This window comes from Poromitra crassiceps (genome assembly GCF_964638095.1).
Source record: "Poromitra crassiceps genome assembly, chromosome: 25".
Classification (NCBI taxonomy): Eukaryota; Metazoa; Chordata; class Actinopteri; order Beryciformes; family Melamphaidae; genus Poromitra; species Poromitra crassiceps.
In genome coordinates, this window is record NC_139649.1 from 607766 (window position 1) to 624737 (window position 16972).

General features: G+C 47.2%; 1 protein-coding gene across 1 annotated transcript in view; it reads right to left on the reverse strand.

Moving 5' to 3' along the window:
* Nucleotides 1-922: 922 nt before the first annotated feature.
* The window catches only part of nfasca (neurofascin homolog (chicken) a), a gene marked incomplete at both ends in the record, with an annotated part of 70427 nt that continues 54377 nt past the window's right edge, over nucleotides 923-16972 (reverse strand). Inside the window, 3 exons of the mRNA XM_083660648.1 lie at nucleotides 923-1151; nucleotides 10319-10388; nucleotides 11027-11158. Of these exons, the coding sequence (XP_083516774.1) occupies nucleotides 923-1151; nucleotides 10319-10388; nucleotides 11027-11158 (431 nt within the window). The remainder of the gene's footprint in view (nucleotides 1152-10318; nucleotides 10389-11026; nucleotides 11159-16972) is intronic.

The following is a 16972-nucleotide window of genomic DNA, read 5'->3' on the forward strand; positions in this document are numbered from 1 at the left end:
ACTGCAGCATGAAAGACAAAGTGAATGATAGCATGTCATTGGGCAAATTCTCTTAATTAACCTGCGAGTGACAAACACTGAAAAAGAAACCCAAAACGTTGACTTTGACTAACCAGATTCAACCCAAAATGGTATGGAGTAGGCGATAGTGCATAGTTTTGCAGGGCACTAAAATGTGTGCCAGGACGGTATACAGCATTCATTAAGGTTCAATGACTCATCTACCAGCTGTGGAGGGGAAAAAAGAATCTTTCATTGCGTAAATATCAATATGATAAACATATCTGCCAGCATCCTGTGGAGTTTGATGGTTGGAAGCTGATATGTTACAGGACGGCGCGGCCCCTGTGTCTACTTTACTGGGATGCTACGCAGAGGTGCGAGGGGTGTAACTGGAAGGAGAGCCAAAACAGGGAAGCTGAAATTGCTCAGCGCAGAAAACAAACACAAAAATAACAACAACTCGAGAGACACAAAAGAACGCTTGTTGTTGCCTCCGTACTCCGAAAACCACCCTGAAGGCACACTCTGTGTCTGTGTGGGTACTGGGCAGGCAGAGCCCAGAGGAAAACTAGCACTGTTCAGCTCTTCCCAAACTTCACCTCAAAAAGGGCCAATGTCCCAGAGCCAGAAATGAAGAAAAAGAAAGGCTAGGCTCATCACTACTTCCTCTCCCATTCCTCCATCTTATCTTCAGAGGAATGGCTGCTCCTTTCATTGTTAGTAGCAGTCCAAACAGTCTCTTCAAACGGGCCCGGGTGTGTTTCTCGTGTGTATAATGTGTTTCATATATTCATATATTAATATATTTGTTTGTGTGTGTGTGTGTTTGTGTGTGTGAGCGTTGTGGTTGACGCAAGGCCCTCCCATCCTCTAGAGGGCGCCCCGCTTAGTCCCCCCCCCCCCATGTGGTGCTACAGCGCTACGCCAGCGAGTAGATGGCGTTGACGGGCGAGGTAGCCTCGGAGCTCTCGTTGCCCTCCGTCTCATCCTTGTCCTTCTTCACGGTGTACTGGCCGATGAACGAGCCATCCTCGTTGAACTGTCCGTCTCCGCCCTCGCCGTAGTCCACCAGGCTGTCGTCGCTCTCCTTCACGTTGCCGTCCAGCGACGTCTGGCTGCCCTGCAGGGGCTTGTTGTCCTCGTCACTGCTGCAAGAGGGGGCGGGGCAGAGAAAGACGCGTTAGAGAGGGTCAACCCGGGAGAACCGCGTCGTCGGCAGCGGTCGCCTGACCTCATCGGCCCCCATGGGTCGGGGTTAAAAAGGGGGAAGTGAAGGGTTAAATGGAACGCAGGTTAAGAAATGATTAAGAAGACAAGTGTCAATTGGTGGATTTTTGCTACTGAGAAGACCAACAGTGAGGTTGCTTATAAACCTGTGTCGACGGCTAGCTCTATTTTTAGCTCTTTTCCATACTTGTCTGGCGCTGTATCAGCACTATACCATTTTATACCTGAGCGCAAAGCTATGCTTGCTGATCTAAAAAGCCCAACAGACTCTGTGGTAAGACTTGATTTGGATCGTCCACCGACAGTCTACAGAGAATTTGGAAAATTTCAACAGCCTATTCGACGACGTTCAACAATTCAACGGTTTGGCTTTGGCTGTACATGTAGGTGTTGTTCCACACACCTGCACTAGTGCAATAGGTTTGTCACATGCTCCTGCTACTCTCTAGAATCTATTGAACATCTGTTAAACAGTTGAAGTGTTGAACGTCACCTAATAAGTTGTTGAAATGTTACAAATACTCTGTAGACTCCTTGTAGGCGGACTATCTCAATAAAGTGTCACCGACTTTGCAAATGTGGTGGTATGCACCTTTAGTTTTTCAGGAGAGATCAATTCTTCCCTCAAATAAATCAAACAACACATTGGCATACTTGCATAATACTTGCATGCTTACTTGGGGCCATGTTCTGACATGAGATCCAAGCAGAGAAACTCCAACTTGCACAGAAATCATGACGTTACAGGAATCTTGAGAATTCGCAGAGGAGCGCAAGAAGCTGTTGCGTCCGCTTGATCTCAAGTCAGAGCATGGCTGCATGTCTCCTACCTCTCTGCCTATAGGGGGAGAACTTCATGCATCGGACAGAAGAGCTATCGACCAGCATTAGCTTTCTCGTCTCAGAACAAGCCGGTAGCAAAACAGCAGGAAAGGCATTTCAAGAGCAAGGAGGATGCAAAGTGGAGCTTCTTCAACAACTATCTTTCAGCGGGATCTTGGAGACGGTGTATTTCTCTTCACGGTTCATGTCTAAGTGTCGCGTTTTCAAAGTTGGCGAACATCCCACGTTCAGCTAGCTACTGTACGAGGAAACAGCATCTACACTGTAGCCCGAATGCAATGTAGCAACATCTGAAATGTCATGCTCCATGCTGAAACACTTTACAAACCAAACACTTTCAAAAACTTCAGAAACCAGACATGGTAATTGAGAGTACAAATGGACCGTGGCAGATGCAATCAAACTCTCTCAACAGTTCAATTCAAAACCCTGACAGAACTCAAGATCCAGTATTTATTTTTCAAATCTATATCAATCTTTCATAGCAGAGTGAGAGAGAGGAGGGGGGGGAAGAGAGAGTAATCAAGTATGAAAAATGATAGACCCATTCAGACAGAAAAGTACATGGTCAAGAGATGAAGAGATGTTACACCTAGATGAAACCAGTGTAAGAGGTGAGCATAAAGTGGATGACTGTGCGCCGGGAAAGGTTCTCGCATTTTAAATCGATTAATATGCCATCTTGGAGAGTGAGAAGGATCAGTGAGAAAAGTTCACTACCACAGTGTTCATGTGAAGAAATAGAGGCAGTTATGTTCCATAATAAACTCCTTGTGCTGTTCAGGCTTCTATGGCCTCTATGTGTTCTTATAACCCTTTAACTCACTAAGGTGGAGTGTGCAATAAGGAGAGCAGGGGAGCAGCTGGCAGATACGAAACTGGGTCCACGGTTCGATATCTGTTGAGTGTGTCAGAAATAAATCAGAAGAAGTGTAGAAGCCCCTGTACACCTAATTAAAAAATAAATCTTTTTTTTTAAGCTGCCCTAGTTTCGCTTTTGCCGAGCTTTCATTGGTTGACCGTATTGCACACCGGCAACGTTAGTGAGCCAGAGGGTTTGAAGAGAGGGCCTTTTAGTTCTGTGACTTGAAAATATCTCCGCACTGAGAGGGGGCGGAGTCAGGAACGATTCAATTATCTGATTAGGCGATTTCTCTTCTTCTTTCTGATTGGAAGAGCAAAGGTGGGGGAAGAGATAGAAGTGCGTTTCAGATGATAAAACATCTCACAGTGCTCAAGCGATCTCATGAAAGACGGCAGAACTATAGAATCTGGAAGTCAGTTAAGCAAATGTCACCTATTGTTTGATGTTCTTCCACTTCATCCTAAACCTCACTCATTGATTTCTTGATTAATTGATATCTGGAACACTGGACTGGTTTGTTATTGATTAAGAAACGACTTAACCATGTGTTGAAATGAGTTAATTCAATAGAGACAATTCGTGAGAATGTTGTATGCTTTTTAACAAGTACTCATGGCTGTGAATAGATATTAATCGATTAAAACGTTATTGCAAATGAGCAATAGAAAGTGCCTTTTTTTTTAGAGCAGGATTCAGGTGACGATGCAGGAGACTCTTCTCCCTTCATACCTTTCAAGAGACCTTTGGACCAATGGGAAACAGAAAAAAGACAAAGGACACAGACATAAGGTGGGTGGAACAGAAAGACAGACATGAAACAGAGATGGAGAACCAACAGGCATGCTGACGAAACACATACTCAAAAGACGAAGAGGAAGATGAGGAACATTTACATTGTCATATCTTAGCTAGGGGTCAAGCTAAAAACAGTTAATACATTACAATCCTAAAGCTAAGACATGAACAAAGAAAGTAAGAGTAAACAGACAAAAACCAAATAAGCCCAGAGTTTGAGCTTTTCATAGTTTACATTGTAGTTTATGTCTCATATGATAAGTGCGTAGCAGCATAGCATGCATTTGGGGGCATCTACAGAGCCTAACACTACAGGGCCTAACACTACAGAGCCTAACACTACAGAGCCTAACACTACAGAGCCTAACACTACAGGGCCTAACACTACAGAGCCTAACACTACAGAGCCTAACACTACAGAGCCTAACACTACAGAGCCTAACACTACAGAGCCTAACACTACAGGGCCTAACACTACAGAGCCTAACACTACAGAGCCTAACACTACAGAGCCTAACACTACAGGGCCTAACACTACAGAGCCTAACACTACAGAGCCTAACACTACAGGGCCTAACACTACAGAGCCTAACACTACAGAGCCTAACACTACAGAGCCTAACACTACAGAGCCTAACACTACAGAGCCTAACACTACAGGGCCTAACACTACAGAGCCTAACACTACAGAGCCTAACACTACAGAGCCTAACACTACAGAGCCTAACACTACAGAGCCTAACACTACAGGGCCTAACACTACAGAGCCTAACACTACAGAGCCTAACACTACAGAGCCTAACACTACAGAGCCTAACACTACAGAGCCTAACACTACAGGGCCTAACACTACAGAGCCTAACACTACAGAGCCTAACACTACAGAGCCTAACACTACAGAGCCTAACACTACAGGGCCTAACACTACAGAGCCTAACACTACAGAGCCTAACACTACAGGGCCTAACACTACAGAGCCTAACACTACAGAGCCTAACACTACAGAGCCTAACACTACAGGGCCTAACACTACAGAGCCTAACACTACAGAGCCTAACACTACAGGGCCTAACACTACAGAGCCTAACACTACAGAGCCTAACACTACAGGGCCTAACACTACAGAGCCTAACACTACAGAGCCTAACACTACAGAGCCTAACACTACAGAGCCTAACACTACAGAGCCTAACACTACAGAGCCTAACACTACAGAGCCTAACACTAGACAGAAATAACACCAAAATAAAATAGAAATCCCATGGTTTCTGACATGCAGGCTGAAATAACTTTGTCCTTTACAGTTAACGGTGTTGAATTCCTCCTCTGCACACTCTAACTACTGTATGTCCTCTGGAAGAAGGTGGGTGGGGGGTGGTCAAAACAGAGTGAAGGTGTGCACAGAAGCTATATTATCAGATGTGGAAATTCCTTTGCGGCTTTAGTTGGCAATGAAATACTGTCTGCTTCTATGCTTCACAGATACAAGTGATGACCGTGTTGGTAGGACGTTAAAAGTCTCTGTCCTACCCTCCCGCTCTCTGAACGTTCTCCAGTTTGTCTTAGTCTAAATCGGCTCCTCGGTGGTGTCAACCCAAAATGATTTCCCTCGCCATCTCTCACCCTGTGCACCATCTCTCACCCTGTGCACCCTCTCACCCTGTGCACCCTCTCACCCTGTGCACCTGGTGGCGGGTGGCTTTTAAATGTCAGCCGTCGGAGGAAAAACAAAGCAATTAACCTCTGAGAGGGTGAAAAACATGTCGGCGGCTCGGCTGGACACAAAGACCTCCCACACGCTTCAGGATCACTCTCCTTGTCCTGCTCCAACACCTGATCCAGGATCACTCTCCTTGTCCTGCTCAAACACCTGATCCAGGATCACTCTCCTTGTCCTGCTCAAACACCTGATCCAGGATCACTCTCCTTGTCCTGCTCAAACACCTGATCCAGGATCACTCTCCTTGTCCTGCTCAAACACCTGATCTGTGAACAGCTGGATGTGTTTATGCGGACGGATGGTTCCTCTGTCTTTTTTTCCCAGGAAAAAGTTGAAAGCAATAAATTTGGGTTATTTGACGGCTCCATTATGCCACTCAGGGGCCAACACTGTCATATTACATTCAGATCAATACAGCTGTGTCATTCCTGCTCCATGACTGAAGTCTATTAAAAAAAAAAGCTGCTTCCAGACAGACGGAATGAAAGAAACTTTTCTTTTGTGTTACAGTAGGAAGCAGGAGGCCATCGTCTGTGCTCTTCAAAAGGAGCTTTGAATGCTAATGTGATCTTCTTCACACATGAATCTCAGCCCGAGGCTGAACCATGGCTATGATTAACCTGATGCATTTTATATTTAGCTCTGGATCTCCACACGACCCCCCAACAGTCTCAGCAGCAGCTCTGATGTGCGCTGGGGAGACAATGCACCTTATCTGCACTATCATTTCCATGCACCCTGAATATTTAGGATATTAGATGATCTTAATGTGTAGCGATGATAGGCTATGGCTCGGCTTCCAGTTCTGAAGTCTCAAAAGCCTGTCGAGGTCAGGTTCAAATAGGGCTTGAAAAAGTTATGATAAGTAGCCTAAGAGAACAAGTTTGACTTCGGCCTGTATTCTAGCAACTCCAAGAGAGGTTAAGTTTGCTTTCTTTGTTATGAACCATCGTGGAGAAGTTGACTTTGTTTCATTTTTGGATTTGCGTGAAGCTGAAGCTTCAGCTCGTATCTTCTCTGCTGTTACCAGTCTTACCAGTTCAAGCATCAGCCCGGTGTTTTTTTGACACATTGCTCAGCGTCAGCATCAGAAAATCAACAATGCATTTGCTTTACTCCCATTACGTTCTGACTTCCCATGTTGTAGCCATCAACCCAGAAGTCTTTGTGAGCTCAAAACCATGAAATACATACGTTTCAATTTTAAACATAATTAATTGTTACCACGAAAAGTCAGACAGTTTTAGTTATTACCAAATCAAATTGAAATGGGAACTATTTTAGGTGCTACCGAACCATTTTCCTGAGATCGCAAACTGTGTGACTCTGTGACGCGTTCTTAATATATTTTGACGTTCGCACTCTTAACGAAGAACACTGCCGTTCTCTTGGTAGAGTTCTGAGACTTGCATCTTCGGGCGTCTCAGTGTTATTTGGTGCCGAACTGCATTTTTTTCCCTCCATGCCAAATAAAGTAAAGGAACAATTGCTCAGAACACGTTAGGTGCAACGAGTTTATGTAAATGCGTCGGACAATTCGATTTTTCTCAAACTATCGTTGATGCACATGAGAGTTGGCTACTATCAGTTAGCGTTTGACACCTCCGAGGAACCATACCCGGACACTCAGCTGGGTCCTCTCTATACTTTGTCTACATGGCTTCCCTGAACCACCCAGAACCAGGTGTTCTGGTATTTCCCCCCCCCCCCCCTCCTCATACCCTCTCACCCCCCCCCCCCCCCCCCCCCCTCTCGAGGGGAAGCATCTGCTCCTCCCCCCGACATGCGCAGGCCGAGAGGGATGCCGTGCCGAAAACCAAAGTACCTGTTCTCGTTCTGGTTTTCGTTTTCGTTCTCATTCTCATTCTCGTTCCTGTCAGGGACAGATGACCCATTTCAGCGTGGAAGAGAGAGAGAGGGAGCAGACGTGAGGACAGAGAGAGAGACACTGAGACAGAGAGAGAGAGAGAGCAGACGTGAGGACAGAGAGAGAGACACTGAGACAGAGGGAGAGAGAGGGAGCAGACGTGAGGACAGAGAGAGAGACACTGAGACAGAGGGAGAGAGAGAGAGAGCAGACGTGAGGACAGAGAGAGAGACACTGAGACAGAGGGAGAGAGAGAGAGAGCAGACGTGAGGACAGAGAGAGAGACACTGAGACAGAGGGAGAGAGAGAGAGAGGGAGCAGACATGAGGACAGAGAGAGAGAGAGAGACACTGAGACAGAGGGGGAATGTGTAGAGAGAGAGGACGAGGAAGCCGGGAGGATGTCCTCCAGAGGATGCATGCATGTGCGCGCGGACACACACATGCATGCACGCATGCACACACACACACACACACACACACACACACACACACACACACACACACACACACACACACACACACACACACACACACACACACAAAGACACACACACATACACACACAGCTGAGTGGACGTAAGGGATTGGTGCCAGTGATGGAGGCTGTGTCAGAGTTAGAGCGGGAGCTGAGTGATGACCTTGACTGTAAGAGAGAGGTTGGGTATCAATATGAACAAACACGTTATTGATTAACAGACAGAACATGATCTCACAGCATGGGGATGGATGAATCACACCGCATTAAGCACAACAACATAGAGCCACTCAGGTGAGAATCCATGTTGATCGCACCTCTTTTCTTCTAAATGACCCTGGCCTGCACACTGATTTGGGGCCCCCCGTTTTGAATGTTCATGCCACCAGAGGCACGACTGTGTCCGGCTCAATCACAAGATTGTTCTGTCAATTACTGTCAATTACCACTTTTATCAATAGTATTTAACAGCAACAAGGAGTTGCATAATGATGGCTTATGTAGGTGCCCTCTCTGCTGTTTAGTATGTGGAGCATGTGGTTAGTCTGAAGACTCTAAAATACAGGATCTCTTTGCTGTTACATTTATTATCAGTATATACTTTTTTTTACGGTAGATACAAGATTGATACTGTACACCATATCTGTTAGGATCAAAAGTCAGGGTTAAGATTTAGCAGCTGTTATCTGATGCAAACTATACAGACTGTCTACAATGTCAGTGAATGATTGTACTGCCACTCGCACACTGTTGAGTTAGAGACTTAGCGAGTAGGTTAAATTGAAGGCGTTACTTGAGTGAAAGTGGATAGGCAGAGAGAGACAGAGAGAGGGCCTCATTCTCCACAATGAAGAATGAAGCCATAGAGATCAGTGGAACCTGGAAGGAGCAAAAGACACGTCACTCACCAACACACAGAGACAGAGACAGGACTGTATTCCCCCTATGTAGCCCCGCCCACTTGACCCGTTTGTGTTACGACTTCCTGTTCAAAACGCCGGCTGTTTTACTTGGTCAAAGCAGAGATCGTCTCTCTGGTCAAAGCTAGTGACTCACTGGAAGCAGGCTGCAGGGATCAGCTCTGCCACAGGAAGTGGTTCTGAGTGTGTTTACACTTCCTGTTAGTCTCTCAAGCCAGACTGTCTCTCTCTACACCCCCCCCCCCAAAATGACACAAATATCACCAACACTTGACTGTGATTTTTTTAATCAATATCCTGATCTACCCATGTGCCTTCAGTTTAGCTTTTTTTTTCTCCTTTTCTTTTTTGTATGTTTTTTAGTGGGAGGTTCCTATCTGGAGGAAAGCACAGGGGAGAACATACAAACTCTGCAGAGAGAGGTTCCTATCTGGAGGAAAGCACAGGGGAGAACATACAAACTCTGCAGAGAAAGCCCCTTTTTGACGAGCCCACCTGGGGCTGGTTGCACCAAGTGGTCTTAACTATGCCTGGTCGTAACTCCTACGTCGGTCTTAGTTAAGACCAGTCTTTAGAGTGGATTTATGCCTGTTGCACCAACACGGCTTACGTCTGGTCTTAACTACGCCAGTCGTAGCAATGCGCGTCCATGTGAATTGCCAGGGAATGCCCCCTGATTGGATGATGTTGCAAAAATGTGCCTCGCGACCTGCTTGGAGCGTCACTGTGCCACTACGCTCTATACGCTCTACTACTGTATGTGCATCACTACACCCTCCCTCCTCCCACCCTCCCTCGCTCCGGGGGAAAAATGGCGGCGATTGAGCCAGACAGACAGTCTGAATGAAATTTAATGTAACGTTCCCAATTCTATGTATTAAATTCTAAAAAACTAACGGCAACATTTGGGAAGGCTAAGCCACACAACTAGTTTGTTATAATCTAACATCATGCTTCGATGGCGACGTTATGACGGTGACGGTGACGGTGACGGTAAGGACTCAAAAAGGTCTCCGCTGATCGACACGGAGATCTCTGTTACAGGCAGGCTCTACGCCTCCTCCTGACCAGGCGTAAGAGTTAAGCCTGGGCTTAGTGAAAGAAGGCTTAAGCCGTCTTGGTGCAACCGGCGTAGCTGTTAGGTCGTAAAGTTACGACCGGCTTAGCTTAAGACCAGTCATAAGACCACTTGGTGCAACCGGCCCCTGGGCAGTAGTTTAGCCTTTAGACTTGATCAGATTGGACTTGTGAGACCCTGCATGGTCTGGCCCTCAGCTACCCATCTTTCATTTCTCCTTTCATGTGTCATCCAGGGGGAAAAGCCTCCAATTCAAAATGCACTGCACATCATGTCAGACTAAATCAAATCCCTTCTCCTCTCAAGCTAAAGTTTGACAGTGCACTCACTAAAATAGCTCGTCTATATACCTTCATATATCAAGCTAATGTTTGACAGTTCACTCAGTAAAATAGCTCGTCTCTACCTTCATACATGTATATCAGGCGCGATTCAACGACATGGTTGAGCAGTTATACAACCTGACTCACAAATTCCCTGGACCATTGAACATGTTTCAAGCAGCCCATTCATTTATACTTACTGATAATCAAAGGATCCGTCCTGCTCTTTCTGATCCACTGGATCCAAGGGGAGATCTTTTTTGTCTCGGACTAAGGAGGGGAGGGGAAAGAGGGCTTACAATGTGATCAAAGTACTCAGCATTTTGCAAAGACCACTGATTTCATGGGTACATTTACAGTAGTATACAACAGCATCCTGATTTTGTGCGTTTCCTGGAAGTAACTTCAACATCAAAAACTTGTATTAGTCCTTTTATTTATTTATTACCAAAATGCTTCAGTCCATCTCTAAGGATTAACCAAATTTTAGTGCTCGTCTGGGTGTGAAGAACTCCTGTAATTAGTCTTTTTCTGGCTTTAATTAGGCCTAACTGTTATTGTTCTTATTTGGCTTTTCACCACCGGGTATTAGTGCTTACTTTGACAGCATCAAAGTCAGGCACCTACCTAGAAGTTTTGCGAAACCAGTCATGCAACCTCCACCTAGACATTATAGAGACTGCAAAACATTAACAACACTCTGTTTTCTAATGTTACAAACAATCAAGTCAGCAGTCAGCACATACATCAGCAGTGGGCGAGCCTAGGAGTCGAGCGAGCGGTAGCGCACGAGATGCCTAGTAAATCATAATTCCATAAAGACGACATTATTGCTACAAAAAAGCAAGACTCCCAGCGAAATCGTGAATGTTGGCACGTATGGGCGTCTCATGGCTGTCAGGTCTCACCTGGGTATTTTCCTCCGCGACTCCTTTTGATGAAGCAGACGATGAGGAGGATGAGTACGATGAGGGCGATTGCGCACATCAACCCGATGAACCAGCCCTGAGTGGCTATGTCCACCTGGTCCTTACTGTAGGCTGGAGACACACACACAACACACACAACCAACCAAAGAAACACACACACACACACACAAGATACACAGCCAAAGACACACACACACACAACATACACAACCAAAGACACACACACACACACACACACACACACACACACACAAGAGAGAAAAGAGTGGAAAAAGTAATGAGTGTTTTTGTGGAGCAGGGTGAGTCATAGCTCTAACACATCAGGCAATCTGTTCTCATCCCACAGCGTTGGGCAGAAGGCGACAAGTCAGAACCATCGTCTCGTTATCCAAACCCAGGATCCAGGCTGCTGCTCATACAAAGGATCTATAACAATAAGGTGCTTGTCTTCTTCTCCACAGACACAGTGTATGAATTTCAATCAGAGACGAGTGGGAGTGGGAGAGGTTTGGGACTGAACACAATGTGGTTCTTGGATAGTTATATATCGATGTACCGTAGCCTTCCTGTAAATAACAAGATTCTTATCATTCGACGACTGGCAGGAATTCCACCTCTCAAAATGTGAACGTGACATTTGTGTTTGAATTTGAACATCCCGATGAGCGCAATGTTTACACCGACATCCGTAAGGTTCTTCAAAAAATGTGGCGAGAGAACCAATGACAAACGCTCGATCAGATAAAACGTGACAAGTGAGGTTTGTTCAAGATGCGTTGTGTTGAACTGCAAGTGATCACTTAGCTATACAGCATGGTGCCAACGTGCGACATAACACACCAGCTGGCGGCCATATCAGCTCCTGACCAACAGTGAAGACATCAGCTAAGTTACAACTTGGCTACTGGGCCATTTAGCCACGAAAGCTACACATGGGGGGGAGAGGGGGGGGGTGTAGTACCACTTGACCCATTGTGTCACCACCTCCTGTTCAAAATGGCGGTTTTACCTGCTCAAACTAGTCTGACTCACCTGGTCATACCTAGTTTGACTCACATATGAGTCAGACTAGGTTTATGAGTCACAGGAAGTGTAAGCACAATTAGAACTTCCAATTGTGTTTACACTTCCTATTATATACCCTTTTCACGGGGGCCATTTTGTGTCGAAAAGGCAGAATAAACACAGGTGCAAGCAAAACACTAATGAGGGTTTCCAAATTCCAATCATGGAAGTTTGAAACCCTCATTAGTGTTTTGCTTGCACCTGTGTTTATCCTGCCTTTTCGACACAAAATGGCCCCCGTGAGAAGGGTCTATTCTCTCAAGCCAGACTGTCTCTTCTACATAAGGTGAATAGATCTAGTATGTGTTTATTTCATATAGATCTAGTATGTGTTTATGTAATATAGATCTAGTATGTGTTTATGTCATATAGATCTAGTATGTGTTTATGTCATATAGATCTAGTATGTGTTTATGTCATATAGATCTAGTATGTGTTGTCTAAAAGAAATCATGAAAAGCGCTTTATGTATTGCCATCCTGCAGTGTGGCAGTAGTCCGTGTTGAAGATGAGGAACCCATGAGTGTACAGTATATTATGTGGTGTCATCAAACTACAGTATTTACAAAGAGGAGGATTGTGGGAGCTGTGTGAGAAATCACAGCTGAATAGTGAACATTTAAAAAGTTACATTTTCACAATAAGACAACTTTTACTTCCTTTGATGAATTAGATAGTATACCGATCATTGAAATCAGACATGATGCATAGAAAGTTATTTTTATTATGTTTAATAAAACCCAGGTAGGAGTGAAGCGTCTCATCCTGGCTGACTTGAATTGACGACTTGCATAATATTACACTGTAGTAATAAATAAATAAATAAATATATAAATAAATGAATGAATAAATAAAATACCAGCTTTGCCTCATGCAGTTAGATACTAGCACTGACAGAGTTGTGACCACAGTAGCCCACCTGGCCGTAGTGTAAGCTGAGTGTCACCTGGCCAGGTGTGATCTCACCTGCGCTGGTCTCAAAGTCGACATAATTGCTGCTGATGCCATGGTCTTCGTGGGAGTAAACTCTCAGGCGGTACTTGGCGCCTTCGATCAGATCCGCCACTTTAATGGGGGGGCGCTGTTTTCCCAAATTCACTGGTACATTTTTCACCGACCCGTCGCCTTGGAGACACAAGAAAGGGGCCAATCACACTCCGGGGGGTGTGGCCTTGTTGCCGTGTGTATTAGCAGAGGTCACGGTTGCGGGGAGACTTAGCAGGAAGTGAATTGAGACTGATAACAATGCAGCGCCAATCGTCAGCTTAATGCTTCCTGCAGCTCTTGACTGTACAGATGCACACGCATAAGCTACTACTTTGAGCCTTTATACTTAATGGATGAGAGTTGAGGTCTTTGAGTTTGTTCTGCTGACACCTTCTGCTTCATTTTCTTTCTTTGATGCCTCTGAGATGACGCTTTCTCTTAAGGGCATAATTCTCCAGAGAAAACTAATCTAAAAATGGTGAGGAGGGGTACAAGGAGCAGGTGTTCCTTCAGGCACTACTATACTGTGGACATCGAAGTTTCACAAAACCAAACGCCCCCTGCACATTGGCTGCTGTGGCTCATATGACCTTAATTGGTTGGAATTTAAATTGGCCATTATGGAACTCAATTATTCTTGGACAGCATCAAGAGCTACGGTAGCAAAGCATTGTTGGTCTCAATTCTTCACAGGCCCACACTCATCTCCATGAGGTCCAAACCAACAGAACGGTTTGAAGCGATGCATCTTTCCAGTGGAAAGACGTGTCAGTCGTATGACATGGCTATGAGCATGAGTCTGACGTGACAGCAAGTGGTGACATCATGCACCGTGGTGACATCATGCACCATGCTACCTGAACGTTGACCCTTTCGCAAGGGTGATGTCATCCAACAAAGCTCATTCCAAAGCCCTCTCATTGACAGTGCCACAAACAGCCAAACAAAGCGAGTAAAGGTTGGAGAGAGAGGTCAGAGAGGTCATGCCACGCCTTTCTAATGAGGCTATGAAGTGCTACTGTGTACTGTATGTGTAATGTGTTTACTGCATCTGATAGAACAAGCGTTCAGCTTGAGATGGTCAGAAATACCTTATAAGGATGCCTGAGAGGGAAAAAAAAGGTTCAGAGATTTTGTATTTTGTCACTAACAAGACTCCCTACTAGCCCTGACGACAGACTAAAGAAAATCCAGACAACTCACAGCACACTGTTCAACCAACTGACAGCACACACATCCTCTATGCTGTGTGTAAAGTGATTATTACTGTCTGGACTGGTTATATCCTGGAGTGCTCGCTTACTGTACACTGTATGTGGACATGCATAAACACTGTCCTGCATGTATCAACATAGCTTCACACAATGTTGTGAAATATATACATGCAGTTGTGTAGACGTGCACACTTCATAGCACTGACGCCAAAACACCCCAGCCTTCTCCTGACTCTAACGTCCTCTGACAGGGCTGCATGGGGGGATGACAGGGCTGCATGGGGGGATGACAGGGCTGCATGGAGAGATGACAGTGCTGCATGGAGAGATGACAGGGCTGCATGGGGGAGATGACAGTGCTGCATGGGGGAGATGACAGGGCTGCATGGAGAGATGACAGAGCTGCATGGGGGGATGACAGGGCTGCATGGAGAGATGACAGTGCTGCATGGGGGAGATGACAGGGCTGCATGGAGAGATGACAGGGCTGCATGGAGAGATGACAGGGCTGCATGGGGAGATGACAGGGCTGCATGGAGAGATGACAGGGCTGCATGGAGAGATGACAGGGCTGCATGGGGGAGATGACAGAGCTGCATGGGGGAGATGACAGGGCTGCATGGGGGAGATGACAGGGCTGCATGGAGAGATGACAGGGCTGCATGGAGAGATGACAGGGCTGCATGGGGAGATGACAGAGCTGCATGGAGAGATGACAGAGCTGCATGGGGGAGATGACAGGGCTGCATGGGGGAGATGACAGAGCTGCATGGGGGAGATGACAGGGCTGCATGGAGAGATGACAGGGCTGCATGGGGAGTTGATGACAGGGCTGCATGGAGAGATGACAGGGCTGCATGGAGAGATGACAGGGCTGCATGGGGAGTTGATGACAGGGCTGCATGGAGAGATGACAGGGCTGCATGGAGAGATGACAGGGCTGCATGGGGAGATGACAGGGCTGCATGGGGGGATGACAGGGCTGCATGGAGAGATGACAGGGCTGCATGTAGAGATGACAGGGCTGCATGGAGAGATGACAGGGCTGCATGGAGAGATGACAGGGCTGCATGGAGAGATGACAGGGCTGCATGGAGAGATGACAGGGCTGCATGGGGAGTTGATGACAGGGCTGCATGGGGGGATGACAGGGCTGCATGGGGGAGATGACAGGGCTGCATGGAGAGATGACAGGGCTGCATGGGGGAGATGACAGGGCTGCATGGGGGGATGACAGGGCTGCATGGAGAGATGACAGGGCTGCATGGAGAGATGACAGGGCTGCATGGAGAGATGGCAGGGCTGCATGGAGAGATGACAGGGCTGCATGGGGAGATGACAGGGCTGCATGGGGAGATGACAGGGCTGCATGGGGGAGATGACAGGGCTGCATGGAGAGATGACAGGGCTGCATGGGGAGATGACAGGGCTGCATGGAGAGATGGCAGGGCTGCATGGGGAGATGACAGAGCTGCATGGAGAGATGACAGGGCTGCATGGAGAGATGACAGGGCTGCATGGGGGAGATGACAGAGCTGCATGGGGGAGATGACAGGGCTGCATGGGGGAGATGACAGGGCTGCATGGAGAGATGACAGGGCTGCATGGAGAGATGACAGGGCTGCATGGGGAGATGACAGAGCTGCATGGAGAGATGACAGAGCTGCATGGGGGAGATGACAGGGCTGCATGGGGGAGATGACAGAGCTGCATGGGGGAGATGACAGGGCTGCATGGAGAGATGACAGGGCTGCATGGGGAGTTGATGACAGGGCTGCATGGAGAGATGACAGGGCTGCATGGAGAGATGACAGGGCTGCATGGGGAGTTGATGACAGGGCTGCATGGAGAGATGACAGGGCTGCATGGAGAGATGACAGGGCTGCATGGGGGGATGACAGGGCTGCATGGAGAGATGACAGGGCTGCATGGAGAGATGACAGGGCTGCATGGAGAGATGACAGGGCTGCATGGAGAGATGACAGGGCTGCATGGAGAGATGACAGGGCTGCATGGGGAGTTGATGACAGGGCTGCATGGGGGGATGACAGGGCTGCATGGGGGAGATGACAGGGCTGCATGGAGTGGGGGGATGACAGGGCTGCATGGGGGAGATGACAGGGCTGCATGGAGAGATGACAGGGCTGCATGGGGGAGATGACAGGGCTGCATGGGGGGATGACAGGGCTGCATGGAGAGATGACAGGGCTGCATGGAGAGATGACAGGGCTGCATGGGGAGATGACAGAGCTGCATGGGGGAGATGACAGGGCTGCATGGAGAGATGACAGGGCTGCATGGAGAGATGACAGGGCTGCATGGAGAGATGGCAGGGCTGCATGGGGAGATGACAGGGCTGCATGGAGAGATGACAGGGCTGCATGGAGAGATGACAGGGCTGCATGGGGAGATGGCAGGGCTGCATGGAGAGATGGCAGGGCTGCATGGAGAGATGGCAGGGCTGCATGTCGGCCAGAGTCAGGAGGAGAGGGAGGGAGGTGGAGGCGTCTCAGAGACTCTCTGCCATTGTCCCTTATAGAATCAAAGCTTTCAGATTTGACCTTGGGGAAGAAGGGAGTGGGGGTCGGAGGGCGGAGACCATTAGATCAGTCTCGTCATTTTCCTCCCTCTCGGTTTCCCGTTCTTTCTCTCTATTCAC